Source organism: Melanostigma gelatinosum (genome assembly GCF_949748355.1).
Source record: "Melanostigma gelatinosum genome assembly, chromosome: 1".
Classification (NCBI taxonomy): Eukaryota; Metazoa; Chordata; class Actinopteri; order Perciformes; family Zoarcidae; genus Melanostigma; species Melanostigma gelatinosum.
In genome coordinates this window covers 3,228,114-3,247,991 of record NC_136634.1, presented here as the reverse complement: position 1 = coordinate 3,247,991, position 19,878 = coordinate 3,228,114, and the positions used below count along the sequence as shown (strand labels likewise).

The 19,878-nt window shown below is 41.6% G+C and overlaps 1 protein-coding gene across 1 annotated transcript in view; it reads right to left on the bottom strand.

Annotated features, from left to right (window-relative positions):
• LOC306782875 (solute carrier family 23 member 2) overlaps positions 1-19,477 on the bottom strand; it is a gene marked incomplete at both ends in the record, with an annotated part of 24,398 nt that extends 4,921 nt beyond the window's left edge. The window contains 8 exons of the mRNA XM_079276356.1: positions 1,175-1,428; positions 3,314-3,470; positions 4,739-4,856; positions 8,400-8,581; positions 9,919-10,102; positions 11,439-11,596; positions 14,144-14,296; positions 19,406-19,477. Coding sequence (XP_079132482.1) covers positions 1,175-1,428; positions 3,314-3,470; positions 4,739-4,856; positions 8,400-8,581; positions 9,919-10,102; positions 11,439-11,596; positions 14,144-14,296; positions 19,406-19,477 — 1,278 coding nt within the window. The remainder of the gene's footprint in view (positions 1-1,174; positions 1,429-3,313; positions 3,471-4,738; positions 4,857-8,399; positions 8,582-9,918; positions 10,103-11,438; positions 11,597-14,143; positions 14,297-19,405) is intronic.
• Between the last annotated feature and the right edge of the window lie 401 nt (positions 19,478-19,878).

The window sequence follows — 19,878 nt, the reverse complement described above, 5'->3', positions numbered from 1 at the left end:
TTTTTCCACCGCGCAATCGCAATTTTTCAGGGGCTTGGGATACTCGCAATCTCAGGAGGGTTGGCACACCGCAGTGCAATTGAGTGGGGCCAAACGATTTCGCCCAATGGGAAAAGTCAGCCATTTTGGATTTTCTGCGTCCATTTTCATGTTACAAAAACGTGTTTGAGGATTTAAAAATGCACAAAAAGTCACGAAACTTTGCATTCATCTTTGAACTGGTTATTATTTCAATTTGTGGTTTCAATTGGGCTTTGGTGTGCCACGTCAGCTCTATTCCTTCTAGTCTTTGAACGTGTTATACACTGACTCGTATATAGCATTAGATTTTGTTTGTAGATGAATGAAAGGGGCTGCGATGCTTCTTTCCTTATCTCTTTTATTAAAGGGTCCACTGGGCCACGCTTCACGACAGGAAGTAAGATAATGCCGTCCAACAATAACATCCGCCGCTGAAACCAACCTTCTTAGGAGGAATGTGGTTCTGTTTTGAATTTCAATGTACTTTTTCTATGTGTTATATGTAATAAAAGTTCCGTAGTCCATTTCCAGTATCAGTGAAATTCCTTGATTTTCAATACCCAATTGGAAACCACGGTAAAAACGCGTGGCTCGTTGGTTTATTGCGTCCTTTTCGGATTTCAGACGGCGTTAGTCTCGAGGCCCCCTGGTACCTGAGGTATTATAGTAAAATGTTTTCAGATTATTGGGGTTAAACTGATACCAAACTATGCGTTCTCATGTCATCCCAAGTTAAACAAACAAACATCCATCGCCTAGTGTTAGTGGAGTTGGATTCTCTGAGCAGCGCGGTTGTCTTTTCCTCAGTCTTTGAATTCTGTTCCACATCTTTCCTTGACTGCGTGACGTTTTCAAGCGAGATTAAAGAAAAGTGGTTCGAAAATAACATTGGTAAATACTTTATAATTTACCATTTGACCGCAGCTAAGGTTAGCAACTCGCCGGTGAGGACCTGTAAGATATTTCCGTCGGTGGAAACAGAAACAGAGCTCAAAGCAGAGTAAATATTACATTCATAAGATCGGCAGAAACATGACTCTAGATAAATGCAAATGAAATTGATCTGAATGAAGTTCCCAATTGTTTGCTAAAATGTAAAATAGCAAGAGTTAAAGAGCCCTGACACACATAGGGAGACTATAGTGACGCGTACCTTGGTAATGCCGAGTGCAGCGATGTTCTGGCTGTAGGAGGTGGTGCCGTTTCCAGTTCCCCACAGCGCAGCCAGGATGCAGCCGATGCCCTCCACCGCGATGCCTCGGTTTATGGCGTGAGTCGGCGGAGGAGGGGCACCGGACAAGCGAGCGCAAGCGTAGTAGTCGCCGATCGATTCCATTGTCGATGCCAAGACGCCCGCCGTCATACCCAACACTGAAGACACGCTCACTGTGGGCGCACCCCATTGACCTGTGTGTGCAGAGTAGACTCACATATTCACACACATATTCAGACACAAATTTACACTTGGAGACTGGATTATTGTCATAATCCTTCAACATTTTAAGTTTGCTTCCGCTCCGGGGGACAGACTAAGATGTTCCATATTTACTTCCGACTGAGGGACCAGCTAGCTAGAGAGTTTTCTGCAGCAGCTGAGAAATCGCTCTTTGTCGCTCATCTCCAGCGTGACACTGTTCAGCACATGCTGTGTGCTTGTTGTGGAAGCATCGAGGCAAGCCAGCATCGTTGGCTGCGAAAGCACGTCCACGCAACTCTCTATTCAGCTCTCTATTTTCCTCCGTGACTTTTCTTTATTTGGATTCATCCATTAATAGTTTACAGAGGGCGGGGGTCTGAAAATCATGATTAGCCACCTGCAGGGAAAAGTGCTTGACAGGTGTAGAGGTAGATAACGTTGAACGTGACCTTTAAAGCACACGTATGCTGTGTCAACCTCTTCAGTTGATGATTATAAACGTCATGTCACGCATAGGTAGAAGGGGTTTGGGTTCATATTAGGATTAGAGTGTTTTCTGGTGTATTTGACTGCTTTATTGTATTTTAAATAGGCTTACTCCACATCCGTTTATGCACAATGAATAACAGATTGTCCTGCCAAAAAGACTGAACAGACATTTTACCAGTTTGACAACAGGGAACATGTTGAGTCTGCTTTTATGTAAAAGGTTTTGCATATTTATTTAATTGGCACAGTTGTTCCTGTTGTCACTGTAGATTTCACTGTAGATTGCAATTAAACATTCAGTCCAACAGGTGAATAATTATTATCGCAGCAGTGTTCCTTGAAACCCTACACGAGTTGTTGCCAGACAGCCTACTCTCCGGCAGGAGCTTTCTGGTGCCAGTGTTGTAATAAAAACCTGTCATTTAATCGATCCATCATTATCATCTCACTTAGACACTCAACTGCAGGAAATCTCCGAGAGCTTCTGTGAAGTTTTGGCGGATCATAAAAGAGCAGTTGTGCAACCCTCGGCTGAGCTGCAGAGCATCCTGTTTGAGTTTTGGAAGTGTATCAAAGAGGAATGTGACTGTTGAGAGAACACTGACATTTACGACGCGATACCTGTCAGATTGTTTGTTATTGGCGCAGCTACTGCAGGAGTTTGGGCAGCACTGATATACCCATAGTTACTGTATCATGAATCCTGTATACAAGTATAAATGACAGTATGCTGTCAATTAAAATTACAACAGGTAACCTCTTTATCATCCTCTTTTTCATGCAGTCAGTTTAAATTTGGTACAAACTGCATGAACTGTTCAGGCAAGAAGGATTCCTCTACTCTCAACCAGTGTGTGGAGAAATAGACCGCTACCACAGATCTGTCAGAGAAGCAACTTCAGATTATTATAGAGAAAGGTGCCGAGAACACCACTATGAGGATGGGGGTATAGACTGATACAATCACTCCATATACATTGCACAAATACAACTCCAATATTTCGTCCCTTTGTTTTAGATGTGGCCTAGAAGAGGAAACATTGTTACCCTCCACTTGGATGGAATGTGGCTCTCTCAAACGAATAGTTCAGAGAAAATAACGTATTGATTGAAAGGAAAAAGAGTAAAATATTTAACACGATGTGGAAACCCTTCTTGGATTATATAAAAGAATCTCCGAGCGCACCAAACAGATAGCGTCTCTTTTTAATCTTGTATTGGTGATGTGACTGAATACCTGGAGCTGCTTCTTGTCTCTTAATGTTTGTTTCTACGTCATTTTATTGTCATTGTTGTTCGTTTGACTTTAAGTTGTTTTGTTTGCCGTCTTTTTGACTTTGTGCTGTTATTCATCATTGATGGGCTCCATGATATTTGTGCACTCACCTGGGTAAGGCACGTGGAACCAAGGGGAGTTTTTCACGGCGTCCAGGCTGATGTCGGTCCTGGCGGAGAAGCCGTACTCATCGGACTTTGTGGGGAAGACGTCAAAGATGGTCAGTAAGAAGCAGACCAGCCAGGCGCCGCACATCCCGAACAAAGCCTAGGATTTGTCGTCAGATACAAAGCGTCTCAGTCCACTGAAATGGAACTTCCACCAACATGAACATTCTGTGAGAATACTAAACTCAACCACATGCCGAGCGTCACGTTGAGCGTCAATCCGCCACCAATAAATCGGCTCAGGAAGGATCGCGTGGAGCACAGGTTCTCCCAAACAAACTCTGCTATTGCATCATTCAAACAGCATGAAATATGACGATGTTTTCAACAACCATGTCTGTCTTGGATTATGAGCACAATCTAATTTCGCTAGTTTCTCGCATTCCATTTTTACGACTTCATTCAACACGCGTTGGGCACTGGCGTAGACTTCAGATTGTGGGAGCAAAGAGTTGTGAAGAATGCTTTTGTCTGATGCGGGGCTCTTCGAGGAGTGTCGAACAGTAGCTCGCGGGCAGAGAAAACAATCTTTACATCTTTACACCTGAACCTATTGGATCAAAGAGGAAGATATATCAATCCATAACAGCGTCATATTCAAACTATCAATTATACATTTCAGTGACCTTTAGGGTTTTGTTGTTTTTTAGGCGTGTGAGTCCTTCTGCCAAAATGTGTAGCGCTGCCATACACAAAGCATTCCAACCCTGAGAAAAAGGTGACTCAGAAAGGTGACTCAGCCTTTAAGTTCTCTGGAGGAGCTTCTGCATTCGGTTTGATGTTTTTGAGTCTGCGTATCAGTTGCATGTTTACTTTCAGCAGCATACTTCTAATCATTCACACATATTCGCACCTATGAGCTTCAACGCACAGCCGAAAAACCCTCAGGCTGCTGGAAAGCCTCATTTATTTTGGTTGAACAGAAAAGAAATAAGTGTTTAATGATGGGAAAGGAGTTTATACTCTTGTCAGTGTAAATTACTTTTGTACGTATCCGCCGAGTTCTGATTGACAGCGAACAACTGCGTGAATGAAGCAGGGGCAGTTGAAAAAACAAAACCCATCCTTGGTGAATTGAGAAAAACAAACATTCTCTGTGTTGGTTTATCGTCACAGATGATCTCTAGCTGTCAGTTTGAAACTGTAGTCAGAGGACGTTTGAAGCACTCAGAAGTCATGAAAGACTGTGAAGTTCCACCCACTGACGAAAACAAAAGACTTTGAAGGAAAGTTTTGGTAATCCGAGGCACGGATGTTATAAACAGGTTTTATGGGACAAACACGGTGCTGCAACTAAAATTGTCTGTTTTTTTTCCATGACAGAAGAGAAGCAGAACGCATGAGAGCCGGAGAACTTTGGCAACTCACAGAGAAGAGCTTGAAGAGAGGGTACTGGAAAACCTTCCACTTCTTATCCTTGTACGCGATCATGGGGACGTTGACTTTGCTGAGATACTGAGAGAACAGCAGGATCAGACACACCGTGCTGTAAGAAAAGACAAGACGGGTAAGAATGCCTCACTCGCAGTAGTTTCCCCAAAGGCCCGGCCCTCGCTCACAGCGACGCGTGTAAATCTGCTTTAACATGCTATGCTTCCATACGTCAGCAAGGGAAACGTCACAGCCAGTGAAAACATGCCATGTCAAACAGCGGGTTACCGAAGTGATACTTGTCAACGTCGATATGTATGTAGCATAAAATCTGTCAATCGAACAATGTAGTGTACTTAACTCAGTTCCCTGCCTTTGAAAGGGATCTCGTGCTGCGCGTGAAGCACTTCACGCTGTGCGTGAAAACACTGCACACTGTGCATGAAATTGCGTTCTGGACCGATGCCGTGTCACGGTGCATGTTGTGTCAATGGGAGAGTCTGCAGCATGTGGAAACGTCTACCAGAAACAGTTACTGGTGGTAAAAAAAAAAAGAGCTATATCTGTCAGCTCGACATAAAGAGCAAAATCGGTCTATGTCTTGAACATAGGAAAATAAATGTGCTTGGACAAAAAAAATGTAAGATTCTAAGAAACCGTAATGGATCTTGAATGAAAGAGCAGGAAAACGGCAGGATGCCCGAGAGGGGAAAGATGCGGGAGACGGTGATGCGATATCCTAATTTGTGAGAATGTGGAGCTCCTTGACTTCTAAGGTCTCCTGCAGTGTTTTCAGAATAAAAGCCCCACTCTGTATTGTTATTACTGTATGTATACCATGATATCAATAATACATACTATTAGGGCTGCGTGTTTATGGTACTTTTTTGATCATCATTATTCTTCATGATCATTCATTGATGTTAGGGACAAAATATTTTATTGCACTTTCTCATTTATATAAACAGAGCTTTCGTAGCAAGACTTCTGACCTAAAATGAAGTCGACAGAGCACTGCTTTCCCTTTTCACGTTGTGATACAGTCCTGCTAAGCAACATCTTTGCATTAAATCAAGTGCATTTTGAAATATACAACAGCGAGCGAGTCATATACAGCGTAATACTACTCTGGACATTCGTCAAACAAAGTTGTTCACAAGCTGCGGCCGTAGGGTTGATCACATTGATCGTGTTTTAGAAAGAAATGGACTGAGGGCGCTTTCACACCTGCAGTTGGGATCACCTGAAGTTGGTGTCTGTCTGTCAGGTGACTGACAGAAGTGTTTGCAGCACTTTAATGCTCCAGATGTGTATATTCATGTTCTTTGATTAATACTTAATGAGCACTATCAGTATTATTACACTGCAAATCGGCCACGTGTTATGAGTAGTGACTACCAGGTAGAGGCTTTGCGCCGCTTTGCACGCTCCCAGATGACGGCTGCGTTCGACGGGGTTTGTTACCCTGGGATTGCGTTCACACACTTTTTAATGGACTCGATGAACTGACAAAGTACACAGAGTTAGACACCAGTACTTCTGAGCGGGCCGTGGGCCACCTCTTCAAGAGTCTCGATTCTGTTGTTGGTCCGCACTAGGGTTTTTTTGATTGACAGCTTTCACTCCGGCCCAAATGAAACCGACAAAACGCTCAAGGGTTCGGTTAAAACGGGCCTAACAGGTTGTGTTTGTTGTGTGTGTGTGTGTGTATGCTGGGAGTGTTGAGAATGCATGTGTCTCGCCGCCTGTAAGCTGCTGGTTATCCTGCAAAGAGAATGCTGGGTGGGTGGGGGCTAGTGCACTGAGGCTTAGAAGGATGTCTGACTGATTACCACCCATATACGTCACCGGGAGGTGGATGTGCTGAACCTTTTAAAACCCGCAAGGATGGCTCTATGTAATGACTTTAGTGGCGGCGTGTGATGGCGGTAAATGAAGACATCTTTCATGGGGTTGGACGGGTCAGGAGCAACAATAAATCAAAGGAGCTTTAATGTGGAACAGTGGGCTGCAGCAGCAGTCGCTGTGGAGGTTTGGTGGATTTAAATTGTGGCAATGACTGCTTTGACAAAGAAACAAAGTGGCTGGAAGACAGACGATGAGTTATTGAATGAATAAAGATGTTTTGCTGCCTAAGGCCTAAGTCATTTTACAGTATTGATTTATTGTACAATAAATAGACATGACTTCGATCATTTCTCCGTGACTTATTGTACAATAAATGGACATTACTTTGATCATTTCTATGTGACTTATTGTACAATAAATGGACATTACTTCGATCATTTCTACGTGACTTATTGTACAATAAGTGGACATTACTTTGATCATTTCTATGTGATTTATTGTACAATAAATGGACATTACTTTGATCATTTCTACGTGACTTATTGTACAATAAATGGACATTACCTCGATCATTTCTACGAGACTTATTGTACAATAAATGGACATTACTTCGATCATTTCTACGTGACTTATTGTACGATAAATGGACATTACCTCGATCATTTCTACGGGACTTATTGTACAATAAATGGACATTACCTCGATCATTTCTACGAGACTTATTGTACAATAAATGGACATTACTTCGATCATTTCTACGTGACTTATTGTACGATAAATGGACATTACCTCGATCATTTCTACGGGACTTATTGTACAATAAATGGACATTACCTCGATCATTTCTACGAGACTTATTGTACAATAAATGGACATTACTTCGATCATTTCTACGTGACTTATTGTACGATAAATGGACATTACCTCGATCATTTCTACGAGACTTATTGTACAATAAATGGACATTACTTCGATCATTTCTACGGGACTTATTGTACGATAAATGGACATTACCTCGATCATTTCTACGGGACTTATTGTACAATAAATGGACATTACCTCGATCATTTCTACGAGACTTATTGTACAATAAATGGACATTACTTCGATCATTTCTACGTGACTTATTGTACAATAAATGGACATTACCTCGATCATTTCTACGAGACTTATTGTACAATAAATGGACATTACTTCGATCATTTCTACGTGACTTATTGTACGATAAATGGACATTACCTCGATCATTTCTACGGGACTTATTGTACGATAAATGGACATTACTTCGATCATTTCTACGGGACTTATTGTACGATAAATGGACATACCTGAGACGCTTTTACACCATTGATTTATCCTACGATATATGTATACGTATCGTACGATATACGGACATGATCTCGATCATTTGGGCGCTATCAACTTATCGTACTATATATGGAAATGACTGATTATTTTTGCTGACCTCGATATTGCCAGTTGTGTTAACATGTTTGCATAAGAATAGCACAAACATTTTTGCCAACATGTTGCCAGAATAAACAGAAGGGTTTTCCCAACCATTATTATACTTTGGCATTACGCAGATGTTGCACATGTTCTGTTAACAGAGCCCGAGAGTTTAGGATATTTTATATTTTAATACTGAATATAAAACGGCAATAATATTGTTTGTCGCAATTTTTTCTGGTACGATAAATCGGCCAACACAAAAAATCGACAGGCTCATATGCTTCATAAATATATCCTCCACTAGAAATATGTTTGTATATTTTGTGCAATGCAGCGGTGTAAAACACCATCCACTCACAGAGCAGCTATTCCCCAGTGACCTCCAGACTTCTTCCCAGCTTCAATGAACAGCGACAGGCCGATGAGGTTGATGGTAGGAGCGATAGCCAGCGGGCCGATGTATTTCAGTACGAGACCCACCAGCCCCGTAAAACCCAGGACGATCTGGAGCAGAGAGGACACCAGGATGGCTCCCTGGATCTGTGGACGAGGCAAGAAGGACACAAAGCTAGATGCCGGGTTTTTGGTACTCGACTGTGCAACACATAGCATACCAATGTTGTTCCTGGAGGTATATTTAAACTTATAAGAACTTTAAACGAACTTTAATGCTTTTTACTAGAGTGAATGGAAAAAAACCGATTGGTGATATCTGATTTTGAGAGACGTGAAATATTATAGCTCGCAGAAACATCACCTTGTGAAATTTATTTTTCTAGTCACAGGCATGTCTTGTTCTGTGGACATTTTGGAAGACAATAACAATAAAATAACAACAAAAGATAACTGCAAGATCTTGCTATGTATCTGCATACAAAACATGTATTTATTTACTTTTAAAGGTCTATTTTTTGTTTCACTATACATACACATGCATGTTGACTTTCCCTCAGGGGAAGATTTCTTGTGAACAAAAAACTGTGAACAGAGCTCTGTTATAGCAATTTAATACATATCTAATATCATGGAAATTGAGTATATACAGTATAATTATGAGAATAATGATTTATGACTGAAGAGTCTTTGTAATATTTATGATTATTACTTTTTGATTAAAAATAAACCTAAATTTCTGGAATGATTAAAACAATAAAGGGTTTTATTTGAATGTACCAAACATTTTCTTAGAAATTTGGCATTTTCAACACAGTGTTTTGACCCACATGTATATATTTTACCCACATTTCTGTGTTTTTACTAAACATTAGCATTTGAACAGACTTTGAAGGTATTTGACCCCAAATGTCCAGTTTTTTATGTTGTGTTATACCGATTGTATTTTTTTGAGGGGGTTTACAGCATTTTTGTATTTGAAATGTGGCCTTTGTGAGTCTTGTTTCACCCAAATGTTTGTGTTTTTAACCACACTCTCAAGTTTGTTTTTTAAAGTCTTTGTAGCAATTTAGTTCCCCTTTGGGGTTTTAACCACACATTTATGGATTTGAACACTTCCTGTTTTGTCCTTTTTCCAGTTTTTTACTTACCAAAGTTATACATTTTAACAAAATGTTTCCAGTTAACCGTTAAGCGACAGGATTAGTGCCTTGCATGCAGGGGTGCTGTGGTTGAAGTGCATAACAAGCCTGCAACGATAACCAATAAGCAGGTTACAGCCATCATTTACCGCCAGCTGCAGTGTATGTGCAAAAAAAGATAAATGAGCAATTTCATTTCTTAAATTGAGACGATAATACGCGGCCTTCTTTGTTCCCTTTAAATGAATTAGCGCTGCTTAGGTGACTGATTGGTCACCTCCAATGTAGGGGCACAGAAGGTGCTGAAAGTCCTCCTCTGGCTCAAGTAAATATTTGACATACCTCACGCATTCGTGACATCCAGACTTCATCGGAATTTCCATCTAGCAGCGGGCTGGTCCTGTTCTGCAGCTGCATGGACAGCGTCACAGATGGTTGTGGGGCTGGACACTGCCACTTGGGGAGAGCGAGAATGGCCAGGGTCGGAGTGATGAAACTGAATGTTCCACCCTGGAGGATCGGTAACCTGCAAGTCAGTAAGATGACGGAGTTAAGGATCAGAAGTCCCTGGACCACATGATGTCAGGTCTCTGCCGACTAGGATGACCTGGAATTGTTCAAAGCAAGCTTGAAAGGAGAGCTGAGAATGGTAATGAGCACGACCAGACCTGGGGTCTGGTCAGTCCAGTGGAGTCCAAAGGAGTATTTTCGGGTGGACTAAAATAATTCCCATGACAAATCCTAATGATTAAAAAAGGAAACAGTGCTACATGAGGTACCTTTGTTCAAACAAGCGCAAAAGTTTAAAACATGTTTCGGATGTTTGGATGTTATTAAAATCATTTTGGCTTTCAGAGTGAGGACTGAGATACTTACAGAGACAAGGAAACAGCGCCGCATCGCTCACGGTGTGTTGGTTTGAGAGAGAGGGGTAGAGAAGGTGGAGGCCGGTGATCTCATAATGTGAATCTACTCTCATTTGTATCGTTGTTTTTCTTTCAGCAATATCGTCAGTCGGGGAATTTCAATATTGACTAACCCTGATGGAAATTATAATTAATAATGCATGAAATAATGTGGATGATTTTCTTTTTCTTGTGTTGCAGCGTATATATTTCGACAAACCTTTTTTTATATTTTGTTATATATTATGTTTTATATCCTTTTATTCCCTTTTCTAAAAAAGACCTTCATAGCACAGTTTAAAAAAATAAAATTAACTTATCATTTAATGTCTAAGGGCCAAACAGCTCCCAGGATTTAACAAATCTCTATTATGAAAGGAAAGCCACAAAATAAGCCGTGAAACTTTGGAGATCAAAAGGCTTTGAGGAACTCATCCTGAAGGATAAATCTCACTTTCACTGTGTCACGTAGAGCCTGACGGAGGACTGACTCACCGCTTAACACAACATCAACCACCACCGGAGTCTCTGCATTAGCTCAGTTGATCTTCAGGCTGTTGCAAATACAGCTCAGCACTGTTTTGGGTGCACATGAAGGTGGGGGAACCAGCACGGGACCATTGCAAGGAGGCCCCGTGTATGTCGGGCAAGTGTCATGTAATCTTCAATACATTTTAGGTTTAAATACTTCTTTGTCCTTATCATCAGCAGTGTAAATCATTCAGGTCAAAGGTAATAAAGGTGTGTAGAAAGGGTAATAAACTAGAGTTCCCTCCATCTCTTAACCAGGGCATTCCCTCAATTTGTACCTCCTGTAAATCTTAAAACACGGGGCTTTGAATACGAAGAGGAAGTTCTCACATCTGTATGTAAATCTTCTTAAGTGCAAGTCAACATCTCCGTGAGGCGTGGTACCTCTCAGTTCACTGGTTCCGTCAGACAATAAGGGGGATTTACCTGGTACCGACAGCTGTCTGCAGTATTGTACATAAACCCGACACGAAGAAGATGGTGGAGATGAGCTGGCTTTTGGCGACGTTGTTGTCCTTTATGCAGAGGGGCTCGGCCAGGATCAGCGGGACCGCAATGATGCCCCCAAACGCGAGGATGTAATGCTGTGGAGGCAGACGAAAAGGTTTAGATTTGGGGATTTTTTTGAACGGCTAAAAGGAAAAAAAACATTGCAAAATGTATACATATGAATGTTTTCTTGTGTGCCATCTCTATGATCGAGGTTTAGGACAGATTTCCATTCAGCCAGGAGAATTTGGATAAATGGAAAAAGTATTGGCCAAGTATCGCAGCGGTCCTTCGTCAGACGTGTGTCTTGTTTCATATTCCCTGCCGAAATGAATAGACATCACTTCATCGAGAGCCTTACTGTCGCTTATTATATTTCAATATTTGGAGTTGTGACCTGGCGCCTGAACTTTGTGTTTTCAGTTACATAAAAAAGACATTTCTTACCAGAATGCAGGAAATGAAGTGTTTGATGCTCAAAACTTCCTGGAGGAGGACCGACACTCTTAATGTGTCCGCACCAACGTTGAAACAAAACCTGCACCCCTGTTCGTGACGAGTTTGAATGATTCAAAGTCATGACCTTCTGGTCTTCTGATTTCTTTATGTAGACTCAAGCAAAAGTTTTCATCGTGTCCTTTTTTCAGTACAATGCCCTGTGCATTAGAAATATTCATTTAATAACTAATTTTCCTGTGGAGAACACATTCCCTCACCCCAGATGTCCGCCAATGTAAACCAAATAAAGTATTCTGAAATGAGTCGTCTCCTCCTGCTGGATCAGAGGATGTCAAATGTTTAATGTCAAAATCCTCAGAATCGTACGGAGCCAAGAGATGAAATCTGCTGGATTGGCACAAAGCAAGAAAAGGATGATGTGTTTCCAGTATTTTATAATTTCTTTAAATAAAAGCAGATGGTGAAAAAAATCCACTCCAACATCTTGTCTTTGTCCAAAAAAGGAGCAGCCTCCCCAAACTAGGGATGAGCCCCGTTAATCAAATGAGATTTCAAGTTTGACGGAATGCCACAGTGGTAAGGTCGTTTGGTCGTTTTTTATGTTTTTATATGCTTTTTCATGCTCAATGACTAATTTCCGAGAAACTTATGAGTGGTGCTTTTCTTTTTCGAGAAAAAGTTCTTTGGGCGAGGACGGCCCTAGCACGTAAGATTTATTGAGCCGAAAGCAACTATTTGAAATACCTTTACGAAATAAATTATTCCTCTATCTTTCAGTAAATGGTTCCATGTGTTAAACAACAGTATTTTATCGTGAAGTTACTGTGATACCTTCCTCATTGAACCATTGAGATAACCATGGCGTGGACTTATTAGCTGGAAAACGCAATGGTACCATAGCATGAAGTCATAGTACCGAATACAAGTTAAAATTTGATACGACAGAAAATGAATATTTTACACATGGTTTACTAAGAGTACGTCTGCGTAAAAGCGCACTTAGACACTCGTAGTTACCAGGAGGCTACGATAAGCTACGTGTTTGTTGTTCGAACGGCAGCTTATTTATGTCAATATATGATTAACTACAATGTATTCAACCATTGTCGACTTTCACAGATTCTTGAAAATTCTCACTAACTACACTTTGGTGTTCAAGATCGGTCATAAGTCACTGACGGTACTAGATTTGAGTTCCAAAAGGCTTTCCCGACATGCTTTGCGTGAATCTGCATAGCGTTGCGAGATCGGTTGCAATTGGCTCGAGCATTACCCAAAGAAGAGAGGCGGGCATTGTCTTTCAAAGCGGACTCTCGTTGGCTGTTCCAGAATGTGACCAGGCTATGGAAGCTCCTATTAACCGGCAGAATGCAGCCGCCATTTTGAGATGAGAAAAACCACTTTGTTGACATTGAAAATGAAATTATGATCGAAAATAGATCGCTAGTTATCATATCTGCCGGCTAATTTGAAATGATGCCCTCCGTGGGTGTTTATGGACGAAGTAATGTGTTTTGGACTCAATCTTTTACTGGATTGGATCGTGTGGACCCTTAGGAATCTAACAAGACCGTTTTTGCTGGACTATTATGGATGGGTGGGGAAGACTATGAATCATAATTGGTGAGCAACGGCGATATTTTAACTGCTGTTTTTTGGAGTGTTGTCTGACAGAGACATTGACTGTACCTGCTGTTGTGATTGTATCTTGAAAAGGTTTGCATGAATCGAATTACAAGAACCTTAGCTTTCTAATGAGATATCGCATTAGTGCCTATCAGTGTCATGTCACAGAGTAGTTGTGTACATGACACAAATGTACACTGAACACTCTGACGGTAACAGGTAAATATTAGTCGACGAAGACCAAAACGACTGATTATTTGACAAATGGACTAAGAGGCGGCAGCCCTAATATTCACGACCCTATACTTGCTTGCATTTCTCTACAATCAATATTTTTATTTGATCATTAGAAAAAATTAGCTAAACTCACAAATCAAGATACAAATTTTCACCCCAATGCATAATATTTAAACATCCACTCATCAATACTATCTCTTTCGGCAATGAATGCAATAACTTCATGTTGTGTTAAAAGTTTATGTTCATGTTCAGTTTATAGAGGACTTCTACAACGCACACTATCACACTGGACCGAACAAGGCATGAGATGAAGTTACCTGAAAGCCGAGCAGAATGCAGAGGTACCACGGCGGCCGGTCGTTGATGGAGTAGACCAAGTCTGAACCTTTGTCCACGGTCTCCTCCAGGGCCTCCGTGTGCGGCTCTCCGATGTCCACGGTCAGCTGTGGCGGTTCGTCGCCGTCTTTGTCCTTGGAGAGAAAGCAATTCAGCAACGTTCATCTGTCCAAGCAACATCAAATAAAAAACTATATTTTCTTCTTTAACTCACAGGCCCACATTTTTGTGACAACACAAGCATACCTTTGAACCAATCCCTCTGTTGCTGTGAACATACTTCACCAGAGACTCTCACAGAGCACAGCTTTTTTTCTTTGCATTTGAAACTGAGGGCAGTTCATGGAAATCCTTCCATCTTCACTTTCATGGGGAGCTGTGTGTTTAGTTCAGCTCAGCTGACAGACACCAATATTGATCATTCCCAACGGAGTTAGTGTGAGCAATGATGTGCGGATTGGAACATCTATCCGTATGCTGATGGGAGGTGAGGTGAACTACATACCTTCTCCCAAATCCTATCAAGATGGGGGTGATGAAGCTGTAGAAAGCTGAATTACAGCCAACTTCATGTTTTTAAAGGTGCTAAATCAAGATGTGAGGATTTGACGAATAAATTGTACGTACTACTATTCACTAGGGCCTTCCTCGCCCAAAGAACCTTTTCTCGATAAGCTGTAGAAAGCTGAATTACAGCCAACTTCTTGTTTTTAAAGGTGCTTAATCAAGATGTGAGGATTTGACGAATAAATCGTACGTACTACTATTCACTAGGGCCGGCCTCGTCCAAAGAACCTTTTCTCGATAAGCTGTAGAAAGCTGAATTACAGCCAACTTCTTGTTTTTTAAACTACTTTAAAAAAGACTTCACCGGTTAAAGATGTTGTTCATCTCAACACCATGTACCCATGGTCTTACATTGGTCAACCTGTCACTACAATAGGATGTTTAATGTATTTCTTATGTTCATCCTTCTCACGGGATGCAGCAATTATTACACTTAAGAGCTGCCACACAAGATAATATCCAACCTAGTGAATGTAAGCATACAACACACCCGGGTCCCACAACCAGAAACAAAGCCCCATGCTGCATGTCTCAGAGGTTAGATCTGACATTCAATGGGCACTAAACTCCTTGTTCTACACATCCGCTGCATCTGTCCCCCCGGAGAGTCACATGACAGATGTGCACCCGTCTGCACTGCTTTTCTTCTCCGTCTTTGATTTACTCGTTCTCAGCAGGTGGTGTATGTTGTCGGTTGCTCCAGTAATTACATGGCGAAGTGCTTCCATCTAGTGGTAACTACTCGTTCATATAAAGTTCATATCACTCTGCATTTATTTGTGCATTGTGTTTTACGAGTTACGTAACTTGACATTTGTTTGTGAAATACAGTTTTAACACCAAAGTAAATATAAAAAACAAACTAATTACTCTGAGGGACTAACAGTTTCAAGTATATTGTAGATTTCTTTTTGGATAGTCTAGCTGGAGGTCTGATTGTTTCAATATACTTCAAGTGAATTATACTGTAGGCGGCTATGGTGGATGGTCAGTGTAAAAAGTGGACTACTTTCCGGGGACCGAGTTTCACGTCCTGAGTCCTGTCTGTGTTTCGGTGTCGACAAACAAAAGCACAACAGAGAACACCTTTGCTTCAGGTCACACTTAACTTTTTCAGGATTAAACCAAGACCACAATCTTCCCCTCACCTTAACCTAAGTGCTGTGACTGACTAAACATGACTACGAAACATTAACAATGCTATAAGCATCTTGTGACATCTTGTGGCAGGCACATTCATAAACAATGACTTATTATCATTGGTAATCATCTCATTTCTCTATTTGCAAAGAAGTCACCACAGCACAACACCAATCACAACACTATTTCCGACTAAAATGAAGCCAAATCAATCCATAAAAGGTACTCAAGTGGAGTACTACTACCTCAGTAGATACATGTGGAGTTAAAAGTGGCAGCAGAGTGATTATTCAGGGCACAACGTCATGTGCTGAGATGTGTGCCCTCCACGACACTGCTGTGACGATATGGATGGATAAATTGAGCGTGGGAGGACCAATCGGTTTGCTGGCTGCATGGATGATCTTCAAGAGCCTCTTAGAGTCAGTGAAGTATACAGAAGGTTACTAAAGACCCGGTTCAATGGCGCTGTGATGCAGCAGGAAGCAGGAAGTGTTTTAGTTTCCGGATCACTGATCGTCTCTGTTGGCAGCATCTGTGAATTGTTATGCTGATTCAAACTGGGATTGCTGTTTAATCGAATGGCGAGATATTTGAAAGCCTTAAACCACCTCAACCCTCTTCATACAGTGTTTTTATGTGTGTTATGTTTTATGAGCCATGAAACATTCGAATGTAATGATTATGCAAAGCAACACAGCAATGTCATGTATATTTGAAATAGAGAGAAAAGGAAAAAGGGGAAACTATACTTATTTACTTCCTATGTTTTCACCCTTTAACCTGGAGGCCAAAGTAGGTGGGTTATTCCACCTCCAGGCCGTTATCTTGTTTTTAAAAATTTTAAGTTTAAACCGGTTATAATACAGTTTCAATTTCATATTGATAATATTGATTATCACCTCCATAAGTAGCGGGTCAGATTCTACGCAAAATCTGACAAAATCATGCAGGTCCACCACGAACTCCTTCAGCTCAGTCTCCAGCGGGGCCTCACCGGGAAGTGGAGAGCTCCTCCTTCCAGCCAGGAGCCTCGCTGGGGGCCAACACCGACACCATACTGCTGGGGACCCAGGCTGTATTGCTGGGCCCACTGAAGGGAAGGGAGGCACGGTAGAACCAGAACCAGGGCTGTGCAAGGCAGAGAGGCAGACCCTGCTGCAGTATAACGAGAGGTTTCCTGAAGGTCCTCGTCGTAACTTATTTACTATAGTTGACACTAGTTGATTATTGATGAATGTGACTGGTTCCTAGCCTGTAACTGAAGTGTTTTTTCTTGAGGCAGGAGGAGCACTTTGTCCAGAACAACAACCAAGTTCACACCCGAACAGCATCTAACCAGCCATCGAGGTCAAGCCTACTCAGGCGCTGATGAAGCCGATCGCAACTAGGTATTTTACCTGTTAAAACAAGCCACCAAACTTCCACACGAACTGTGATGTAGACACCTACAGTACAAGAAATGCTGTTCATTAGCCGAATCTCCATTTAAAACTGTGAACTTTTGATTTTGGCAAAATTCTCTACATCTTTACAAACTGCCTGAGGAGACAAGATCAGCAATCTGAGCAGTTCTGTCCGTGTCCCTGTCTCTGTGAGACGGACAGTCTATAGCAGGTGACTGAGTTTGTGTTGTATTGATTTCCACACTTCCATACAACCATGCATGCAACAAATATGTGTACAGTTCTTGCCATATTCAGTCACACCAACTACTTTCCACTGTAAGACACATTCCCTGAGCTTGTTTTAAATGCTGCTACATATTGGCCATTAGTTTCAGTTCGTGGGGGGCAACATACTTGTGTTTGCACAATGGCGTTGCTGTTTGGTTCCCTCCCCATGAATGCATTCCTTTCTATTAATTAATCTATTTTGCAACAACATTGTTTGAGACTATAAGTGCTACTTCCAGCACGGTTTCTCACAAACATGTCAAATTTTCTCAATTGTGTCAATTATTTGCAGAATCATTCACAATGAGTGAAAAACCAAGGGTCAGAGTTACTGTCCTGTGACAGTGTTCACCAAAAAGAGATGTGAGCCCCGCAGAGACTTTGGGGTTTTGCTTCACCTGAAGCCGGCCATTGTTCTTGGGGTTTAACCTCCATCCTACGTTGATACCTGAAACCGTAAATTAGCTTCCACTGGACTGCACTGGCGAACAAAAGCTCACTTGTGAAAACGGCAAGAAGAATGCCCAAAACACATTTGCTTTCCCGTTCCATTGCTTTGCACTGGTGAGTCCGAAACGTAGTCCTGGTAGAAAGGACATTCTGTACCAGGTTGCTGCATTTGTTGCAATTGTTTGATCTCATCATGCATCCTCATCTGCTTCCATTGTATCATGGTTATCTGCTATATGAGCCTTAAGAAGTGACTGTTGGGATTTCTCACATGCTATATGCGATTGATGTTTTTAGCTCAAACACTGGAAAAAATCTTAAAGGCACTAAATAACGTGTCCTCTACAGAGTGAAGTGACTCCATTACCTCATCACCTTTTGGTTTTGTGCTGTACATTCCTGTAATTCAGTGTACTTTTGTCCCAAATAGCCTAAAAACATCCGGGCAACTTCAAGAAGTAGACTTAGTTTCAATTAATCTTAAGTGTGACTCAAAAAAATGTAAAGAAGGAAGGAAAAGCAGGGCCCAATGTTCTAAAGGGGTTATTGTGAAATATTATTACAAACTCAAAGCCTAGAAATGAATTATAGAAACTTAATCTGGACGTCAAAGTTGGCAAGCTCGATCGATTTATTAAATGTATAAATCCTAGATCAACATCTTTGACTTCATTGTATGGTAGAAGTCTCATGTTGGGCCTTTGTTTGGGACTGTCAGGTAGTACACAATACAAGGATATTAATAATAAATGACGACTCCGTTCCTTTGCCGTCATTATTTTACAGATGTTGACAGACTGACGTGTTCGGCCATCTGCAGACGAAGCTACGCTGTTTGTTTGGTGTTCCCATTTTTACAAATTCTTCAGTTGATTTGGGATTTTGGGAGAAAAACAAGGGGAAACATCAACCCTGGGCTCAGCTGTGTACACTTGCGCGCCCCATGACGCCTGACCTTTTCACCGTACTCGCACACAAACCACACATCCCCGCTTCAACATCCTTTATCCAGTTTCTGTTTCGTGGTTAGCGATTCATAAAAGAACATTTCTAGTTCAAGCTCGGAGCTCTTTGATCCGCCACTCGACTGCACTCAAGACCGATATTTGCCACATACTTTGAAACCACGCAATCGATTCCTCTGAAATATCTCGTCTTTCGTGAAACACATTCACACTTTGGTCGTTTCACATTCCACAGTGGCTTGCATTTAGCTCTTACTGCTGTAATGTAAGTAAGTAAATACCAAAACTGTAGGAATAAAAAAACAGCTTTCATATCATATATAATGATAATAAAGATATTTGCCTGACTGATCTATCTCAAACCCTCAACAAGTGTTTGACACTTTGATTTATTGGGTGTCACAAAGCCGAACTGAGGAGAGAATAAAGATGACACGTCACTTACCCCAAATGCAGGATTGACTGTCCCCTGCTCCTTGAGCCCCAGCTCGATTTTCTCCTCTGTAGCGAGACGCATTCTGATAAAATGAGGCAAAGTGGTGTATAGTTGCTTCTGGGCCCAAGTTGCCTCTGCACAGATCAACAAACGCACACGGTGGGAGTAAAACCCTGAGTGACCGCGGTCCACAACGTGAGCGACCGCCTCACGTCACCAGGGAAACAGAGTATCACGGTCAGAAAGTGAGAGGCTCAGTTATTTTGTAATCTCCTCTCCGGCTCGGAAACATTTCTGCTCTGCCGCTAAGCCACTGTGGGCTGTAGTTCCTCTGAACACGGTCGTGTGCCTACTGTTGTGTGACGGTGAGTCCTGTGAGTGGAGACGAGCACGTTTTGTCACATGAATCTTTCCTTTGTCACGCTCATGAAGAAGCTCCTCTCAAAGGTTTGGTGTGAAGACATTGTGGTCGATGTGTAGCG